General features: G+C 41.8%; 1 protein-coding gene across 1 annotated transcript in view; it reads left to right on the forward strand.

Moving 5' to 3' along the window:
• LOC133549982 (uncharacterized) overlaps positions 1-21,598 on the forward strand; it is a 169,820-nt gene that overhangs the window by 119,726 nt on the left and 28,496 nt on the right. Inside the window, exon 5 of the mRNA XM_061895941.1 lies at positions 8,180-8,287. Coding sequence (XP_061751925.1) covers positions 8,180-8,287 — 108 coding nt within the window. The remainder of the gene's footprint in view (positions 1-8,179; positions 8,288-21,598) is intronic.

The raw sequence follows: 21,598 nt of genomic DNA on the forward strand, positions 1-21,598 counted from the left end.
CATCCATGTATCAATTTTGATATAAACTCAACTCATCGTGTTTGGAGGAAGAAGAATACTGAGTTGCATCCCAAGAACACCAGACCTACTGTGAAGCATGTGGGTGGAAACATCATGCTTTGGGGCTGTTTTTCTGCTAAGGGGACAGGACGATTGATCAGTGTTAAGGAAAAAATGAATGGGGCTATGTATCGTGAGATTTTGAGCCAAAACCTCCTTCCATCAGTGAGAGCTTTGAATGATTGACCAAATACTTATTTTCCACCATAATTTATAAATAAATTATTTAAAATTCCTACAATGTGGATTCCTGGATTTTTTTTTTCACATTCTGTCTCTCACAGTTGAAGTGTACCTATTATGAAATATTTCCTTGAATTGCTGCCGGAGCGCTAATTAATTTAAAGGCTCTACTCACTCCGGCACTTACCAAAGGCGTGCGGTAAATTTAGGCCTGTGCTTAAAAATTTGAGTGCGATGTAAGGATACTATCATGAAAAGCACATTTGATTAAAAAAAAAAGTTATTACGGTCTTAACTTTACTTATAAATGAAGTCCATGCCAGCTCCTTCTGATCAAAAGCATCGATAACTTGTTTATAGAAGTCTTCCTTATCTTTCTTCGGTTTTAAAAGTCTCTCTGTCTCAAAAGAGATCTTCCTTTATTACATCCTGCTTTGATTGAAAGTCCAGTTTAGAAAACTGTTTTATTTTAGATATGTAATCCTCCATGTTAAAAGTGCAAGCGAGAGGAAAAAATAAACACTCGCTGCCCACTTTTGCTGGTCCAGTTCATGGTTGGTAGGTTGGTAGCCATAGCGCGCTCTCGTTTGGGTTGCTCCCGACGTGCAAACCGCTGCTATCAGTTAGCTTGGCTCCTCACGTGTACTGCGGGCTCCTCTCGTTCTGCTCCGTGGGTGATCTCTTTATCCCAACGCTGCCACCATGAAGTGTTATCGTATGAATAATACACTGGGTATTTAGGACTGGAACATGCTTTTTTTCAGCCGGGTTGTTTACATAGCCAGCATAAGAGTAGTGGTGTCACATCCCCCGCGTCATATCTGTTCCCGGCACATATCACAACGCTTGTTGTCACTTCTTCTGCAGCCGAGTAGTCGCAAGAAGGATCACTAGCGCCCTCTACCACCCGGAGGCGGGAGTCATTTAATGACTAATTTTTGACAAACACAACTACGGTTTATTGATTAAACATATCTGCTTACTATTCTTTTTAGTATATTCAATAGCTCTTAATTTTCTTCCCTTTATGCGATTTCAAATTATTGAAATCAGCCTCCTCCATTTTGAAAATGATGACAGGGGAAGTGTCACTCGTGACGTGACGAGTTTGACCCGGCGGAAATTCTAGGCATAGGCTAATTATTATCTCAGCTACAAATCGGGCGGAAGGCGGGGCACACCCTGGACAAGTCGCTACCTCATCGCATATATATATACATATACATATATATATATATATATATATATATATATATATATATATATATATATCCATCCATCCATTTTTCTACCGCTTATTCCCTTTTTTGGGGTCGCAGGGGGCGCTGGCGCCTATCTCAGCTACAATCGGGCGGAAGGCGGGGTACACCCTGGACAAGTCGCCACCTCATCACAGGGCCAACACAGATAGACAGACAATATTCACACTCACATTCACACACTAGGGCCAATTTAGTGTTGCCAATCAACCTATCCCCAGGTGCATGTCTTTGGAAGTGGGAGGAAGCCGGAGTACCCGGAGGGAACTCACGCATTAACGGGGAGGACATGCAAACTCCACACAGAAAGATCCCGAGCCTGGATTTGAACCCAGGACTGCAGGACCTTCGTATTGTGAGGCAGACGCACTAAGCCCCATATATATATATATATATATATCCATCCATCCATTTTTCTACCGCTTATTCCCTTTTGGGGTCGCGGGGGGGCGCTGGCGCCTATCTCAGCTACAAACGGGCGGAAGGCGGGGTACACCCTGGACAAGTCGCCACCTCATCGCAGGGCCAACACAGATAGACAGACAACATTCACACTCACATTCAAACAATAGGGCCAATTTAGTTGCCAATATATATATATATATATATATATATATATATATATATATATATATATTAGGGGTGTGGGGAAAATCAATTCGAATACGAATCGAATACGTTGTGCGATTCAGAATCGATTCTCATTTTTAAAAAATCCTTTTTAAACATACCAATTCAATCCAATTCCAAAACCAAACCTGACCCAGCAACACTGCAATAAACAGAGCAATTGAGAAGACAAAAACACGACACCAAACAAACCAAAAGTAGTGAAACAAAAATGAATATTATCAACAACAGTATCAATATTAGTTATAATTTCAGCATAGCAGTGATTAAAAATCCCCCATTGACATTATCATTAGACATTTATAAAAAAAAAAAAAAGAACAATCGTATCACAGTGGCTTACACTTGAATCGCATCTCATAAGCTTGACAACACACTGTGTCCAATATTTATAAATCATAGTTTTGGTTTGTTTAAAAGTTAAAACAAATTTATATCATTGCAATCAGTTGATAAAACATTGTATTTTACAAATCTGAAAGCTTTTAAAAAAATATATACTACTCTGCTTGCATGTCAGCAGACGGGTAGATCCTGCTGAAATCCTATGTATTGAATGAATACAGAATCTTTTTGAATCAGAAAAATATCATTTTTGAATCGAGAATCGAATCGAATCGAAAAAATCAATGTATTATTGAATCGTGACCCCAAGAATCGATATTGAATCGAATCGTGGGACACCCAAAGATTCACAGCCCTAATATATATATATATATATTCCTCGCACACTAATTGCCTGAAAGAGCGTGCACTTGCCGCTGATGATGTCACGTTGTCGATAGGAAAATGCATTTTTTGACAATATGATTTGCCTGAACAGGTAGGAGATACCGAGAGTAACAAGTGGTACAAAATGGCTTAGAAAGGACAGATTTTAAAAAATTCCAATAAAAAAAAAAATTATTTAAATTTTTTTTTATTTAGGACTAGTCGCGGGCCGGATCCGTAGTTTGGGGACCATTGGTACAGACACTCAAGTCCATGGAATGATATACGTGGAAACAGAGTAGTTTGTTGCACACAACAGCGCACAAAAACTGGGGCAAACATTTGGGTGAAAATTTATGTCAAAAAACAAATCCTGGGAAGAGTGGGGCGTACTATTACAAATTACTAAGTTAGTACATGTGTATTGTATAGTATTCTTAGTGTTGTATATTGGCTTCCAGTAACCACCTGTACTTCTATGACAGAAGTACTTAATAGTCATCAAGCCATCTTTGCACTCCTGTACCATGAATGTTTTCATTTATTCACTGTGTCGTAACACATCCCTAGGAAACATGCTGTGAGTTCATGAAAACAACTAAGAGAAGTATAATTCACCTAAAGGCTCCAAGATGGTCTAAAAAGTGGAGTTCTCCATAATAATGAGCTCAGGAGGCAGTGCCAAGGAGCAGGTACTACCATGGCTGATTAATGAGAGCCTGGCAGTATTGGATTTGAATATCAATGCTGTTCTATTGCTTAAATTGACATTAATTGCCACCTACTAGATTGACTCTGCACTCTTGAGCGTCAAAACAATCGCCGCCATTGAGCGATTAAGCGAGGGGAGAAAGCGTGTGAGGGTCTTCCAGTCGTTTTCTGCCAGGGTCCTATGTGACAAGGCTCGCAATTACGAGTGTGTGCATGTGTGTGAAGTGCGCTTGTGTGTCTCCAAAGTCTCAGTTGCTGTCACGGAACACAATACATGCATTGAAGCATAGAGTTGATTACCAAACTCACCTCAGTATTAAGCAGACTGATATAATAAATAAGTAATGTCAATCTAATGTTTGTTTGGAGATCATTTTTAGTCTTGTTTCTTTAGTTTTAGTTATTTTTTTCATTTTTAAAGTATAATCCTTATTTGTATTTCAATTAAAGTTAAAGTGAAAGTACCACTGATAGTCACACACACACACTAAGTGTGGTGAAATTACCATCTGCATTTGACCAATCCCTTTGTTCCATCGCCTGGGAGGTGAGGGGAGCAGTGAGCAGCAGGCAGTGGCCGGGCTCGGGAATCATTTTGGTGACTTATAATAATAACAATAATAATGGATTAGATTTATATCGTGCTTTTCTATTGTTGAATAGTCAAAGCTCTCACAGAGAAGTGGGAACCCATCATTCATTCACACCTGCTGGTGGTAAGCTACATATGTAGCCACAGCTGCCCTGAGGTAGACTGACGGAAGCGTGGCTGCCAGTTTGCGCCTACGGCCCCTCCGACCACCACCAATCATTCATTCATCATTCATTCATTCACCAGTGTGAGCGGCACCGGGGGCAAGGGTGAAGTTTCCTGCCCAAGGACACAACGGCAGCGATTTGGATGTCAATAGGTGAGAAGCGAACCTGCAACCCTCAGGTTTCTGGCACCACTACGCCATGCCGCCCCAATTTTTAACTTAACCCCCAATTCCCAACCTTGATGCTGAGTACCAAGCAGGGAAATAATGGGTCCCATTTTCTTTGGTATGACTGGGCCGGGGTTTGAACTCACGACCTACCGATCTCAGGGCGGACACTCTAACCACAAGGCCACAGAGCAGGCCTTGTGCATGTGTTATTAAAATATTAGTGTTATTACTTTAAACCTATCCATTACATTTATGAACATTATGGTGGCAGAGGGGTTAGTGCATCTGCCTCACAATACGAAGTTCCTGCAGTCCTGGGTTCAAATCCAGGCTCGGGATCTTTCTGTGTGGAGTTTGCATGTCCTCCCCGTGAATGCGTGGGTTCCCTCCGGGTGCTCCGGCTTCCTCCCACTTTCAAAGACATGCACCTGGGGATAAGTTGATTGGCAACACTAAATTGGCCCTAGTGTGTGAACGTGAGTGTGAATGTTGTCTGTCTATCTGTGTTGGCCCTGCGATGAAGTGGCGACTTGTCCAGGGTGTACCCTGCCTTCCGCCCGATTGTAGCTGAGATAGGCGCCAGCGCCCCCCGCGACCCCAAAAGGGAATAAGCGGTAGAAAATGGATGGATGGATGGATGGATTTTGTATTGTAATTGTTGTTTTACTTTCTTATTTCCTTTTTAAAACAATAATGTATTTTTTTTTCCATCTAGCTATAATATCATTTGTATTCAACATTAGCATTGATTTTAATGTTAATATTAAGTGGCTGTCAGAAATTACCCTGCTTTACATACATAATGTATTGTGGTAACACTTTAGTATGGGGAATATATTCACCATTAATTAGTTGCTAATCAAAGTAACAAAGACTAATTTAGAGTTATTTGGATGCTAGGGGAACATATTGCTTATTAGAAACCCTGGGTTTCTAGTAAGCAATATTTCTGAGGTTATTGAGGGAAGACTCTTAGTTAATAGCTTACTGGTTGTATAATAATGCCATGCAGAATAAGACATTAATAAGTACCTAATAATGACTAAGAGCCAATATGTTACTAATTTGCATGTTAATAAGCAACAAATTACAAATACTTAATTTAAAGTTATTTTGACACTAGGGGAACATATAAGGGTTAGGGTTACTAATAAGCAATAATTCTGAGGTTATTGAGGGAAAACTCTTAGTTAATGGCTTTCTGGTTGTATAATAAGGCCATGCAGAATGAGGCATTAATAAGTACTAAATAATCACTAATTAAAGGCCTACTGAAATGAGATGTTTTTATTTTTTAATTTATAGCAGGTCCATACTATGTGTCATACTTGATCATTTCGTGATATTGCCATATTTTTGCTGAAATGATTTAGTAGAGAACATCGACGATAAAGTTCGCAACTTTTGGTCGTTAATAAAAAAGCCTTGCCTGTACCAGAAGTAGCAGAAGATGTGCGCGTGACGTCACCGGTGTGAGGGTTCCTCACATCCTCAAATTGTCTATAATCATAGCCACCAGCAGTGAGAGCGATTTCGACCGAGAAAGCGACGATTTCCCCATTAATTTGAGCAAGGATTAAAGATTCGTGGATGAGGAAAGTAAGAGTGAAGCACTAAAAAAAAAAAAAAAAAAGGCGATGGCTCCAAGCGGCGGCAGTGGGAGCGATTGAGATGTTATTTGACACATTTACTAGGATAATTCTGGAAAATCCCTTATCTACTTATTGTGGTAATAGTGTTTTAGTGAGATTATAGAGTCATACCTGAAAGGCGGTGGGCTGCGGTGAACGCCAGTGTCTCTGAGAGAAGCCAATGGAGGAGCCAAAATCACAGCTGCTTTTTTACAGCTGCAGGAGGAGGTCGCATAATCCGCTGAAGTCTCCGGTAAGAGCCGACTTAATATCACAATTGGTTGACATCGGGTAGAGAAACATGTTCGCTTGACCACTCTGTGTTAAAGCTTCACAACATCCACCGCTTTCCACCAACAGCATTGTTCTTTATAGTCTCCATTATTAATTGAACAAATTGCTAAAGATTCATCAACACAGATGTCCAAAATACTGTCTAATTATGCGATGAAAAGAGACAAATTTTAGCCGTGAGTGGTGCTGGGCTGAAATGTACGCTCCAACCAACAACGTCACAAGCACGCGTCAACATAAGCGTCATCATTCCGCGACGTTTTCAACAGGGTACCTCGCGGGAAATTTAAAATTGTAATTTAGTAAACTAAACCGGTCGTATTGGCATGTGTTGCAATGTTAATATTTCATCATTGATGTATAAACTAGCGGACTGCGGGGTGGGGAGTAGTGGGTTTCAGTAGGCCTTTAAGAGCCAATATGTTACTAATTTGCATGTTAATAAGCAACTAATTACAAAGACTTAATTTAAAGTTATTTTGACACTAGGGGAACATATAGGGTTAGGGTTGCTAATAAGCAATAATTCTGAGGTTATTGAGGGAAGACTCTTAGTTAACTGCTTACTGGTTGTATAATAAGGCCATGCAGAATAAGGCATTAATAAGTACTTAATAATGACTAATTAAGAGCCAATATGTTACTAATGTGCATGTTAATAAGGAAAATAATTAATGGTGAATATGTGTTCCCCATAATTAAGTGTTACCTGTATTTATTATTTATCTGTTAATCTTTTTTTTGTTATCATTATTGCATTTCCTGTCTCTATTTACTTGGGACATTTCTTCATGTGTGGCTTCACGGTGGAAGAGGGGTTAGTGCGTCTGCCTCACAATACAAAGTTCCTGCAGTCCTGGGTTCAAATCCAGGCTCGGGATCTTTCTGTGTGGAGTTTGCATGTTCTCCCCGTGAATGCGTGGGTTCCCTCCGGGTACTCCGGCTTCCTCCCACTTCCAAAGACATGCACCTGGGGATAGGTTGATTGGCAACACTAAATTGGCCCTAGTGTGTGAATGTGAGTGTGAATGTTGTCTGTCTATCTGTGTTGGCCCTGTGATGAGGTGGCGACTTGTCCAGGGTGTACCCCGCCTTCCACCCCATTGTAGCTGAGATAGGCGCCAGCCCCCCCCGCGACCCCAAAGGGAATAAGCGGTAGAAAATGGATGGATGGATTTCTTCATGTGCACACAAACACACAGAAGGGTTCCTTTCACGATTGAGTGCCGTATCAGTTTTAACTGGCACATTTTGACAGAAAAAAATGTGACAAACCTTTAGGTTCAACAACAAACTTTTGCGAACAGAAAATTGAAAAGAATCAATAGAACACATCCCAATGGTGTTCTGAGTAATAGGACAATATGACTAATAGGCGTAGAGACAAATAAGCTCGGCTACTCCACACAAGCAAGCAGCATCGTTAAGACTTTGTGTCTTTGCACACTGTAAATCCAAGTGTTTCATTTGTCTCTTCTCCTGTCCGCCTGTGTCTAGCAGTATAATTGATATGATACCAGCTCTGGCAAATGTAATCTTCTTTTAATTAAGACTTGCCGCTGCCGCGTGCTCGCGACTGATAGGCTGCTCGTTCTCTCGTTTTTCTCCTGCTCTTCTCCTGTCTTATTTCTCATCTGTCTGAGGTCATTTTTCTTTTATCTCAACGCTGCTTCCCTCCCCTTTAACCCCTCGTCCGCTGTCCCGTTTTCCCTGCTATGATCGACACCTCCTAATGTTGTCGCCCCTTTGCTTTTGCTTTTTTCCGCTGCAGTCTCAGCACCATGAAGAAGAGAAGAGAGCACTCAGCCGGGAGATCATTGTCCTCAACAACCACCTCATGGAGGCAAAGCTGAATATAAATAAACTCAAGGAGGACAACGTGAGTATTTGGAAGTCATATCTTGATGAGATCCCTGTCGGCATAAAACATCCGCAAGGTTATCACAACAGTACAGCCTCAAATACGGCATTAGCTTTTCCTCAATAGGGCCACCGTAATGAATAATTGGCTACTTTGCTCCAGGGCTCCCCCTACAGTCATGAAGAGTCATGTTCAAGCCACTCTTCACAAACTGCATATTAATATTCTATTCATAATACATAGTTTTCGTAGCTAATGTTCAATGCCATTTTTTTTTTTCAAACCGCAGTTAGTACAGGCTCTTTCCGGTTTTGGGCTCTCGGTTTCCATCCATCCATCCATCTTCTTCCGCTTATCCGAGGTCGGGTCACGGGGGCAGCAGCCTAAGCAGGGAAGCCCAGACTTCCCTCTCCCCAGCCACTTCGTCTAGCTCTTCCCGGGGGATCCCGAGGCGTTCCCAGGCCAGCCGGGAGACATAGTCTTCCCAACGTGTCCTGGGTCTTCCCCGTGGCCTCCTACCGGTTGGACGTGCCCTAAACACCTCCCTCGGGAGGCGTTCGGGTGGCATCCTGACCAGATGCCCGAACCACCTCATCTGGCTCCTCTCGATGTGGAGGAGCAGCGGCTTTACTTTGAGTTCCTCCCGGATGGCAGAGCTTCTCACCCTATCTCTAAGGGAGAGCCCCGCCACCCGGCGGAGGAAACTCATTTCGGCCGCTTGTACCCGTGATCTTATCCTTTCGGTCATTACCCAAAGCTCATGACCATAGGTAAGGATGGGAACGTAGATCGACCGGTAAATTGAGAGCTTTGCCTTCCGGCTTAGCTCCTTCTTCACCACAACAGATCGGTAGAACGTCCGCATTACTGAAGACGCCGCACCGATCCGCCTGTCGATCTCACGATCCACTCTTCCCCCACTTCAAATGGTTGCGTGGGATGTGGTCGGAAACAAAGCGCAAGAGATAAAAAAATTAGGTAACCTCATCCAAAGGGAGACTGAGGGCAGTTAGAAAAGGAGCTGATACAGCAAAACGGAGACTGTGGAGCACAGTATAAAACAGCCACGACAAAAGCTGTCCTGTATTTTTTTTTTAAAGGGGAACATTATCACAATTTCAAAAGGGTTAAAAACAATAACAATCAGTTCCCAGTGGCTTGTTTTATTTTTCGAAGTTTTTTTCAAAATTTTACACCTCCCGGAATATCCCGAAAAACTGCTTCAAAGTGCCTGATTTTCACCATCGCTATATCCACCCGTCCATTTCCCTGTGACGTCATACAGGGCTGCCAATACAAACAACATGGCGGTTACCACAGCAAGATATAGCGACATTAGCTCGGATTCAGACTCGGATTTCAGTGGCTTAAGCGATTCAACAGATTACGCATGTATTGAAACAGATGGTCGGAGTATGGAGGCAGTTAGCGAAAACGAAATTGAAGAAGAAATTGAAGCTATTGAGCGAATAGCTATTGACGCTATTCGGCCATAGCATGGGTATACCTAATGAAGTGGCTCATGGCATGGCTGCCTTATTAGCATCGCCGGTAAAATGTGAGGACCAAACGATCAGGACTTTCGCGTCTTGAGACACTGGAGCAACTTAAATCCGTCGATTGGTAAGTGTTTGTTTCGCATTAAATGTGGGTATCTAGTTTCAAATGTACATACAGCTAGCGTAAATAGCATGTTAGCATCGATTAGCATAGCATGTTAGCATCGATTAGCTGGCAGTCATGCCGTGACAAAATATGTCTGATTAGCACATAAGTCAACAACATCAACAAAACTCACCTTTGTGATTTCGTTGACTTAATCGTTGCAAATGCATCTGCAGGTTATCCATACATATCTGTGCCATGTATGTCTTAGCATCGCCGGCAGACACTCTGGCAAATTCAATGGGGGTCTGGCGGCAGATTTCTTGCCAGTGGTGCAACTTGAATCGCTCCCTGTTAGTGTTGTTACACCCTCCGACAACACACCGACGAGGCATGATGTCTCTAAGGTTCCAAAAAATAGTCGAAAACACGGAAAATAACATAGCTGAGACCCGGTGTTTGTAGTGTGAAAATGAAAATGGCGGCTGTATTACCTCGGTGACGTCACGTTCTGACGTCATCGCTACAAGACCGATAAACAGAAAGGCGTTTAATTCGCCAAAATTCACCCATTTAGAGTTCGGAAATCGGTTAAAAAAATACATGGTCTTTTTTCTGCAACATCAAGGTATATATTGACGCTTACATAGGTTTGGTGATAATGTTCCCCTTTAAAACAGAGATGGTGATCTACTTTTATCGAGCGTGAACCATCAACAGACTTTCAATAGACAGGATTTCCCCCACCACACTGTCGACCTTTCATGCTCACGAACCGCTCAGAATTATCATGACATCATCTTATTTTTCCCCCTGTGGGCGAGGGCACCACACACTCACTGATTTCATCAAAGTTACTCGTTATCGATGCTTTAATTTAGTTACAATCATGGCAAAACAGACACAAAGTGAGCGAACATGGAAGCTGAAGTTGAATGACGTCATCAAAGTTTGATACACAGATTGGTCCAGATTCATTTTTAATGTTTGTGCCAGAAAGGCTGAACTAAAACGGAATATTGAACAGTGAAATGCGAAAGATAAGTAGTTTTTTGCGGAAAATTTGATTTCACATCCTGGTAGAGAAAGGTGTAAAGCAGTGATTCTCAAATTGTGTCAAACACACCATTGTCCATTGAACAAATTGCAATAGATTCAGCAACACAGAAGTCCAGAATATTGTGGAATTTTGTGATGAAAACAGACGAGCTAATAGCTGGGAACGATGCTGGAACAAAACGTCCTCGACAATCCGTGACATCACGCGCACGCGTCATCATACCGAGATATTACAGCCGGATATTCCGGCGCGAAATTTAAAATTGCAATTTAGTAAATTTACCTGGCCGTATTGGCATGTGTTGCAATGTTAATATTACATCATTGGTATATAAACTATCAGACTGCGTGGTCGGTAGTAGTGGATTTCAGTAGGCCTTCAAACCCCCCCCCCAAAAAACCCAAAAATTAATAAACTAACAAAAAAATTAAATTAAATTAAAACTTAATTGTGTATTCACATTTTCATTTTAAATACACTTTTTTTCCTCCACAATTTAACATCAAAACTTGATAATTCAGTTTCAAAGTTTATTAAAATTCATCCTATCCCCAGATGCATAATTTATTTAAAAAAAAAAAAAAGTGTATTGTAATTATGTTGAACTGAAAACTAAAAAAAAAAAAAAAACTAATAAACTAATTTAAAAAATCATCTATCAATTTATCATGTCAGACCCACTCGACATCCATTGCTTTCGGTCCTCTCCAAGGTTTCTCATAGTCATCATTGTCACTGTCACCGACGTCCCACTGTGGTGAGTTTTTCCTTTCCCCAAGGATGTCGTTGTGGTTTGTGCAGCTCTTTGAGACACTAGTGATTTAGGGCTATATAAATAAACACTGATTGATTGAATGACTCCATTAAAGTACAATGTTTTGTTTTCTATTATTCCAACACAGTCTTAAAGGCCTACTGAAACCCACTACTACCCACCACGCAGTCTGATAGTTAATATATCCATCCATCCATTTTCTACCGCTTATTCCCTTTTGGGGTCGCAGGGGGCGCTGGCGCCTATCTCAGCTACAATCGGGCGGAAGGCGGGTTACACCCTGGACAAGTCGCCACCTAATCGCAGGGCCAACACAGATAGACAGACAACATTCACACTCACATTCACACACTAGAGCCAATTTAGTGTTGCCAATCAACCTATCCCCAGGTGCATGTCTTTGGAAGTGGGAGGAAGCCGGAGTACCCGGAGGGAACCCACGCATTCACGGGGAGAACATGCAAACTCCACACAGAAAGATCCCGAGCCTGGATTTGAACCCAGGACTGCAGGACCTTCGTATTGTGAGACAGAAGCACTAACCCCTCTTCCAACGCGCAGCCCCTAGTTTATATATCAATGATGAAATATTAACATTGCAACACATGCCAATACGGCCTTTTTAGTTTACTAAATTGCAATTTTAAATTTCCCGGGACTTTTTTCTTGAAAACGTCGCGTAATGATGGCGTGTACGCAAGACGTCACGGGCTGTTATGAATATGAGCGCTGCACACACACACAGCTAAAAGTTGTCTGCTTTAACAGCATAATTACACAGTATTTTGGAGAACTGTGTTGCTGAATCTTTTGCAATTTGTTCAATTAATATAGGAGAAGTCAAAGTAGAACAATGGAGTTGGGAAGCTTTAGCCTTTAGCCACTCAAACACCCGGTGATTCCTTGTTTAAAATTCACGGAGTTGAAACTTTCCTATGGATCACAGCGAACATGGATCCCGACTACATGTCAACCAGCAGGTTTCGGTGAGAAAAATGTGGTTAAAAAGTCGCCTCTTACCGGATATCAGCTGAGCTTGCGCCTCCCGTACAGCTGCCGTCGACTTCCCCGAGACACTGCGTGTCAACACCCGGCCGTGGATGTACACCTATCAGGTACTATTAAACTCACTAAAACACTAGCAACACAATAGAAAGATAAGGGAATTCCCAGAATTATCCTCGTGAATGTCTCTAAAAACATATGAATCCGTCTCAATGCAACGCGATTGCAATCGCATTTTTTCTTTTTTTTCTAGTCCGTCGCTATCAATATCCTCAAACACGAATCTTTCATCCTCACTCAAATTAATGGGAAAACTGTCGTTTTCTTGGTCCGAATGTCAGTTTTTGTTAGAGGCTCCCATTATAAACAATGTGAATATGTGAGGAGCCCCCACACTTGCGACGTCATCATTTGCGACTTCCGGTAGAGGCAGGGCTTTTGTCTTAGCACCTAAAGTTGCTAACTTTATCGTGGATGTTCTCTACTAAATCCTTTCAGCAAAAATATGGCAATATCGCGAAATGATCAAGTATGACACATAGAATGGACCTGCTATCGCCGTTTAAATAGGAAAATCTCATTTCACTAGCCCTTTAATGTTCAAACAGTGTATAATGTTACAATGGCCAAAAATAATAAATACCCTTGTTTTTAATGAATACTTAGGTCTACTACTCTACTGTATTTTAATGTTGGTATTTGGAGGTATCAACTGGCAGCCTCTGGGATTATACTCAAATCAATGGGCCAGCCTCTAGGCCGGGGGGCTTTAGCACCGCCCGAGTGGCTCCCTGGATCTTTTTCAAAAATGGAAAAATATGGGGTGGGGGGGGGGTATATTTGTTGTTTTAAAGGCCTACTGAAACCCACTACTACCGACCACACAGTCTGATAGTTTATATATCAATGATGAAATATTAACATTGCAACACATGCCAATACGGCCTTTTTAGTTTACTAAATTGCAGTTTTAAATTTCTTTTTGGAAACTTCACGGAATGATGACGTGTACGCGTGACCTCACGGACTGTGAGGAAATATTAGCGCTGCGCACACACACAGCTAAAAGTCGTCTGCTTTAACCGCATGATTACACAGTATTTTGGACATTTGTGTTGCTGAATCTTTTGCAATTTGTTAATTTAATAATGGAGACAATAAAGAACAATGCTGTTGGTGGAAAGCGGTGGATTCCAACTGTCTTCAGCACCGAGATACAGCCGGCGTTTCTTTGTTTGTTGTGAAAGCAAAGCGGTCAAGCGAACATGTTTTCTCTACGTCAACCAGCATGTTTTTGGATGGGGAAATTGTGATATATATCTTACCAAAGACATCCGTGGATTATTCGTCGTTCTGCAGCAGCTGTGAGCTTGGCTCCTCGGCTTCTCTTTAAAACACAGTGTGTTCAACGCAGCCATCCGACCTCGAGGTATGTCTTTACAGTCTTTACTTTACAATCTTTAAAATCTCACTAAAAAAATATCAAAACAATAAGCAGATAAGGGATCTTCTAGAATGATCTTAGTACATGTGTCTAATTACATCTGAAACGCTCACACTGCTGTCACCCGGAGCTGTCGCTTTTTTTTTTTTTTTCCAGTCCGTCGTTATCAATATCCTCAAACACGAATCTTTCATCCTTGCTCCAATTAATGGGGAAATTGTCACTTTCTCGGTCAAAATCGCTCGTGCTGCTGGCGTCCATGATTGTAATCAATGGGTGGATGTGAGGAGTCCGACAATCTGTGACGTCACACGCACATACTTCCGGTAGAGGCAGGGCTTTTTTAAGAGCGACCAAAAGTTGCAAACTTTATCGTCGATTTTCTCCACTAAATCCTTTTAGCAAAAATATGGCAATATCGCGAAATGATCAAGTATGACACATAGAATAGACCTGCTATCCCGGTTTAAATAAGAAAATCTCATTTCAGTAGGCCTTTAATAATGTTTCTGTAGGAGAACAAACATAACACAAACCTTCCTAATTGTTAGAAATCCCACAGTTTGTATTAAACGTGCTTCACTGATGGCAGTATTTGGTCAGCGCCGTTTTGTCCTACTAACTTTGGCGGTCCCTGAACTCACTGTAGTTGGTTTACATGTACAACTTTCTCCGACGCTGCCACAGAAACACGTGTTTTATGCTACTCCTTTGTCTCATTTTGTCCACCAAGTGTTATATGCTGTGCTTGAATGCACAAAGGTGAGCTTTGTTGATGTTACTGACTTGCGGGGAGTGCTAATAATCCATGCCAACATGCTATTTAGGCTAGCTGTGCATACATATTGCATCATTATGCCAAATTTGTAGCTATATATGAGCACATTTTATTTCCTTTACTTATCTCCTCTGTGTATTTAATTTCTAGCTACATGTCTCATTGACACATTATCTGTGTGTAATATTGGCTGCATTTCTGATTGTTAGGGTTAGGGCTACCATTTCTGATTGTGGGCCATGTTGTTCCAGACCACAGCAAAAGTTACCAACCTGCAGAGACTGTAATAAATCCATTAGAAGAAGACAGCCTGTCCTTTCCTTTAATTTGTATCTTTGGTCATTCTAAGCCAGTAATTTCCAGGAGTTATCTCACCCTCTGAGACACTTAATGTGTTGCCTTCATTATAATACTTACATAAGGCTTTGGCGGCTCCAGACAGATTTGTGTTTTTGTATGTCTGGTCCAATATGGCAATTTCCACATGTTGGGTTGCCGACCCCTGCTCCAGGCTGTCAGAATCCAAGAACAGGGGAGCTCTTTAGATCTCCTTGGAGGGAACATGTGGCAATGTGCCGCCTGTCCTCCTTTGAAGTCATTTGGCAGGAGATCTTTGAGGGCCTGCGGGCGAGCCAGGTTAGATTTGCTTCTCTTTGCTATCCGGCAGTTTTGAGTCATTTTTTTGAGCTGGAGGAGGGTATTTGGACAATCCCTCTTATTTCCTGTTGAGGATGATTGGAGTCAAAGTTCATTTAGAGTGGGGTGAGCCCTAAAGAGATTGCCATTGCTGCTAATGCGCTATACTCGCTCGTATCATAAATGACACCCTGTGGGGTAAACACGATATTTCTTATGATATACTATAGGTTTAATTTATAGCTTCATAACACAGTGCAGCCTCCAAGGTAGACTGCAGTTTGTTCTTATGTCAACCCTTTTTTCTCCACACTGTAAAAGGTAATAGTTTGTTCCAAGTAACACTTTGACACACTTCACTTTCTAAAATGACGTTATCTGCTATTAATAAAATGACATACAATAATATAATGCTTACTTCCCCTCTAGTTCAGGGCCGCCCAAACCTTTCAAGTAGAGATATCCAATAATCTGATATTGTCCGACTCTTAATTACCGATATCAACCGATACCGATATATACAGTCGTGGAATTAACACAATAGTATGCTTAATTTTGTGGCCCGCTGGATGCATTAAACAATGTAACAAGGTTTTCCAAAATAAATCAACTCAAGTTATGGAAAAAAATGCCAACATGGCACAACCACATTTATTATAGAAGTGCATTATTTTTTTTAACATGCCTCAAAACAGCAGTTTGGAATATGGGACATGCTCTCCCTGAGAGAGCATGAGGAGGTTGAGTTGAGGTGTGGGGGGTAGGGGGTATCGTATATTGTAGCGTCCCGGAAGAGTTAGTGCTGCAAGGGGTTCTGGGTATTTGTTCTGTTGTGTTTATGTTGTGTTACGGTGCAGATGTTCTCTCGAAATGTGTTTGTCATTCTTGTTTGGTGTGGGTTCACAGTGTGGCGCACATTTGTAACAGTGTTAAAGTTGTTTATACGGCCACCCTCAGTGTGACCTGTATGGCTCTTGACCTGTGTGAAAAGCCGTAGATATGTGATTGAGCCGACACGCAAAGGCAGTGCCTTTAAGGTTTATTGGCGCTCTGTACTCCTCCCCTACGTCCGTGTACACAGCGGCGTTTTAAAGTCATAAATTTTACTTTTTGAAACAGATACCGATAATTTCTGATATTACATTTTAAATCATTTATCATCCGATAATATCGGCAGTCCGATATTATCGGACATCCCTACTTTTAAGTCCAAGGGCCAAAGCCATTTTAGGCATACAACTACACAATAAGTGAGTAGTTTAATCCCATACCGCTATTATTTAAAGTACTGAAGATCATAGAATTCTTTAGATGGCAACTTTTTTGATTTGCGGAAATGCCATCAATTATGGTGTGGGCTTAAAAGAGTGTGAATATGTAATTACATTTTGGGAAGTTACGCTTTGGCAGACCAAATGAAATGACTCGGCAGGCCGAATTTGGCCCACTTTGGGCACCCCTGCTGTAGTTTGAGAAGCTTACTTTGTGGTGTACATTCCCTTGTTCTCTCTTCATTTTTGTTAATGGCTTTTTTTTTAGATTTAGACATATTGTACTGAGCAGCCTGGACCCGAATCGCCTGAATGCTTTGCCTTCAATGCAAGAAAGATAAGGGCCTCACAGATTACATGCAGCTGCACTGCAAAAAGTCATTGTTTTAAAACAAGAAAAAAAGACAAAATTAGGGGTATTTTACTTGAACTAAGCACAATTATCTGCAGATAAAACAAGAAAAATTGGCTTGTCAAGACTTTCCAAAACAAGTAAAATGTGCTTACTTCAATGAACTCCAAAATACCTTAAAATAAGTGCACTTTTCTTGGTAGAAAAAAAAAAAGACCTTTTTGCTCAATATGTTGAAAAATCCGATCGGTGAGGCGTCTTCAGTAATGCGGACGTTGTACCGATCCGTTGTGGTGAAGAAGGAGCTGAGCCGGAAGGCAAAGCTCTCAATTTACCGGTCGATCTACGTTCCCATCCTCACCTATGGTCATGAGCTTTGGGTCATGACCGAAAGGATAAGATCACGGCCACAAGCGGCCGAAATGAGTTTCCTCCGCCGTGTGGCGGGGCTCTCCCTTAGAGATAGGGTGAGAAGCTCTGCCATCCGGGAGGAACTCAAAGTAAAGCCGCTGCTCCTTCACATCGAGAGGAGCCAGATGAGGTGGTTCGGGCATCTGGTCAGGATGCCACTCGAACGCCTCCCTAGGGAGGTGTTTAGGGCACGTTCAACCGGTAGGAGGCCACGGGGAAGACCCAGGACACGTTGGGAAGACTATGTCTCCCGGCTGGCCTGGGAACGCCTCGGGATCCCCCGGGAAGAGCTAGACGAAGTGGCTGGGGAGAGGGAAGTCTGGGTTTCCCTGCTTAGGCTGTTGCCCCCGCGACCCGACCTCGGATAAGCGGAAGATGATGGATGGATGGATGGATGTTGAAAAATATTCTTAAATTGAGTAAATGCTAGTGCCATTATCCTGACATAATGATATGCACTTGGCATTACATTTCTTGAAACCAGCAAACTTATACTAAAAACTAATTTATGGAAATGCAACAAGGCAAGCGCTTGTTACTCTCAGTGTCTACTAGCCGCTCAGGCAAATCATATGGTCTAAAAATACATTTTCCCATCGATAATATGACATCATCGCGCCAAGTGTGTGCTCTTTCAGTCAATTAGTGCGCATACATACAGCCTGGCCCCCGGCCAAAAAATGTTTAATTGTAGTTTTGAAGAATTCATCGGAATCTGCATGAACTATTTCTGTCACATGTGAAATGTTTAAATATTAACTGTCCGTCTATTTTACTGTGCCAACTGTACTACTTTAAGAGTGCGCATTTTCTATTGTTTCATTGAAAATAAAACAGCAAAGTCCATTTGGCTGTCATCCGTTTTAATTTGACAAAATTGTGTCAAAGTCATGATTTTCTTTTTCATGCTTGAAATAAGAAATTATTTTTTTTAAAAAGTTGTTTTATACTTGTGAGTGTTAACGAAACAGCTTTGCAACAGTTGATATTCTAGTTTCAAGCATGTTTTACTCAATATAGGTCATCAAATCTCAGCTACAAGCTGTAATATCTTACTGAGATTATTTAGGACCAAAACCCATAAAGGCCTACTGAAACCCACTACTACCGACCACGCAGTCTGTTAGTTTATATATCAATGATGAAATATTAACATTGCAACAAATGCCAATACGGCCTTTTTAGTTTACTAAATTACAATTCTAAATTTCCCGCGGAGTTTCTTGTTAAAAACGTCACGGAATGATGACGCGTATGATGACGCGTGTTTGTGACGTTACTAAAAGTCGTCTCTTTTCATCGCATAATTACGCAGTAATTTGGACATCTGTGTTGCTGAATCTTTTGCAATTTGTTCAATTAATAATGGAGACTATAAAGACGAATGTTGTTGGTGGAAAGCGGTGTATTGCAGCTGCCTTTAGCACCGAGACACAGCTGGTGTTTCTTTGTTTGTTGTGAAGCTTTAACACAGAGCGGTCAAGCAAACATATTTCTCTACGTCAACCAGCATGTTTTTGGATGGGAAAATGGTGATATTAAGTCGTCTCTTACCGGAGACATCAGTGGATTACTGGACCTCCTCCTGCAGAAGCTGTCAAAAAAGGCAGCTGTGAGCTTGGCTCCTCCATGGCTTCCATCAAAGACACTGGCGTTCACCGCAGCCATTCGACTTTGAGGTATGACTTTACAATCACACCAAAACACTATTAAAACAATAAGCAGATAAGGGATCTTCCAGAATGATCCTAGTAAATGTGTCTAATTACATCAGAAACGCTCACACTGCTGCCGCCCAGAGCCGTCGCTTTTTTTTTTTTTTTTTGTGCTTCACTCTAACTTTCCTTATCCACGAATCTTTCATCCTCGCTCAAATTAATGGGGAAATCGTCACTTTCTCGGTCCAAATAGCTCTTGCTGCTTGCGGCTATGATTATAAACAATGTGAGGATGTGAGGAGCCCTCACACCGATGACATCACGCGCACGTTGTCTGCTACTTCCGGTAAAGGCAAGGCTTTTTTATTAGCGACCATAAGTTACGAACTTTATCGTCGATGTTCTCTACTAAATCCTTTCAGCAAAAATATGGAAATATCTCGAAAAGATCAAGTATGACACATAGAATGGACCTGCTATCCCCGTTTAAATAAGAACATCTAATTTCAGTAGGCCTTTAAAACAAGTAAAACACTAACATCAAATCTGCTTAGTGCGAGGAATTATTTTATCAGACAGAAAATAAGCAAAAGCACCCTTATTTAAAATACTTATTCTTACTTAGATTTCAATTTTTGCAGTGGGACTTTCCAGCCTTGTTTCATCTTCCATCCATCCATCCACCCATTTTCTACCACTTGTCCCCTTTGGGGCCGGAGGGGTGCTGGATCCTATCCCAGCTGCTTCGGGCGGTAGGCGGTGTAGACCCTGGACAAGTCGCCAACTCATCGCAGGGCCAACATTATGTTCCATCTTCTTTATGTTAAAGTTAAAGTTAAAGTACCACTGACAGTCACACACACACTAGGTGTGGTGAAATTACCCTCTGCATTTGACCCATCCCCTTGTTACACCCCCCTGGGAGGTGAGGGGAGCAGTGAGCAGCAGCGGTGGCCGCACTCGGGAATCATTTTGTGGATTTTGTACTGACCAGCCAAGACAGAGTTGTGTGAAACATTTTCATCACAAAGAGTTCACTTTCAGGTTTTTTGAGGGGTCAGAATTTGGTTTTTCCTTTTTGCCATCACTTCTGTGGCAGTATCATAACAACAACACAAAAGTGCCATGCCACAGTCTCCCAACATTTTGTGCATGGTGGCATTGTGAACTTTAGGCAGTGCAAGCTACTTGGAAAATGTATTAAGCTAACCTACAGGGGACACTATCCCAGGAGAATTGTCGCAAACTACACTACAAGCTACACAGATAAAGTAGCGAGCTACATAAACAACATTTATATCTTTGGGCCCACATGTGTAATATCAATGTTAATGTAACTGAGAGTGTACAAATGGACCCATTAAGGGTCCATGACTATTAACCAGGGGTCTCAAACTCCATTCACCTGGGGGCCACAGGATGCAGAAACTGGGTGAGGCTTGGCCGCCAGAAAAGATTTCTTAAAAAAATCTAACGTGCACTTTTTAATGAATTCACCTTCTTTGAATGGCTTTCCCGCCATAGCAATATACTTGCCAACTCTTGCGATCTTTCCGGTAAACACCTGAATATCAGTGCCACTCCCGACAATCTCCCGGGGAAACCATTCTCCCGGTTTCCACCTGGACAACAATATTAGCAGCGTGCCGTGATGGCACTGCCTTTAGCATCCTCTACAACCGGTCGTCTCATCAGCTTTCCCACCATACAAACAGTGTGCCGGTACAGTCACATATTGTATGAAGTTTCTGCAAACCCACGGAAGTGACTGCAAGACATACTTGATCAACCGCCATACAAGTCACACTGAGGGTGGCCGTTTAAACAACTTTATCATTGTTACAAATACACGCCACACTGTGAAACCACACCAAACAAGATTGACAAACACATTTTGGGAGAACATCCGCACCGTAACACAACATAAACACAACAGAACAAATACCCAGGATCCAATGCAGCCGTAACTCTTCCGGTCTACAATAGGGGGCAGGGTTAGGGGGTGCGGGTATGTATATTGTAGCTCGGAAGATTCAGAACTGCATGGGATTCTGGGTATTTGTTATGTTGTGTTTATGTTGTGTTACGGTGAGGATGGTCTCCCAAAATGTGTTTGTCATTCTCGTTTGTTGTGGGTTCACAGTGTGGCGCATATTTGTAACAGTGTTAAAGTTGTTTATACGGCCACCCTCAGTGTGACCTGTATGTCTTGCAGTCACTTACTGTGTCTCCAAAAGCCAATTACAACATGTGGCTGGGCTGGCACGCCCTTTAATATTATTGTTTGGGTGAAATTCGGGAGAATGATTACCCCTGGAGGGGCACTGATAAATG

This window comes from Nerophis ophidion, linkage group LG03, assembly GCF_033978795.1.
Source record: "Nerophis ophidion isolate RoL-2023_Sa linkage group LG03, RoL_Noph_v1.0, whole genome shotgun sequence".
NCBI lineage: Eukaryota > Metazoa > Chordata > Actinopteri > Syngnathiformes > Syngnathidae > Nerophis > Nerophis ophidion.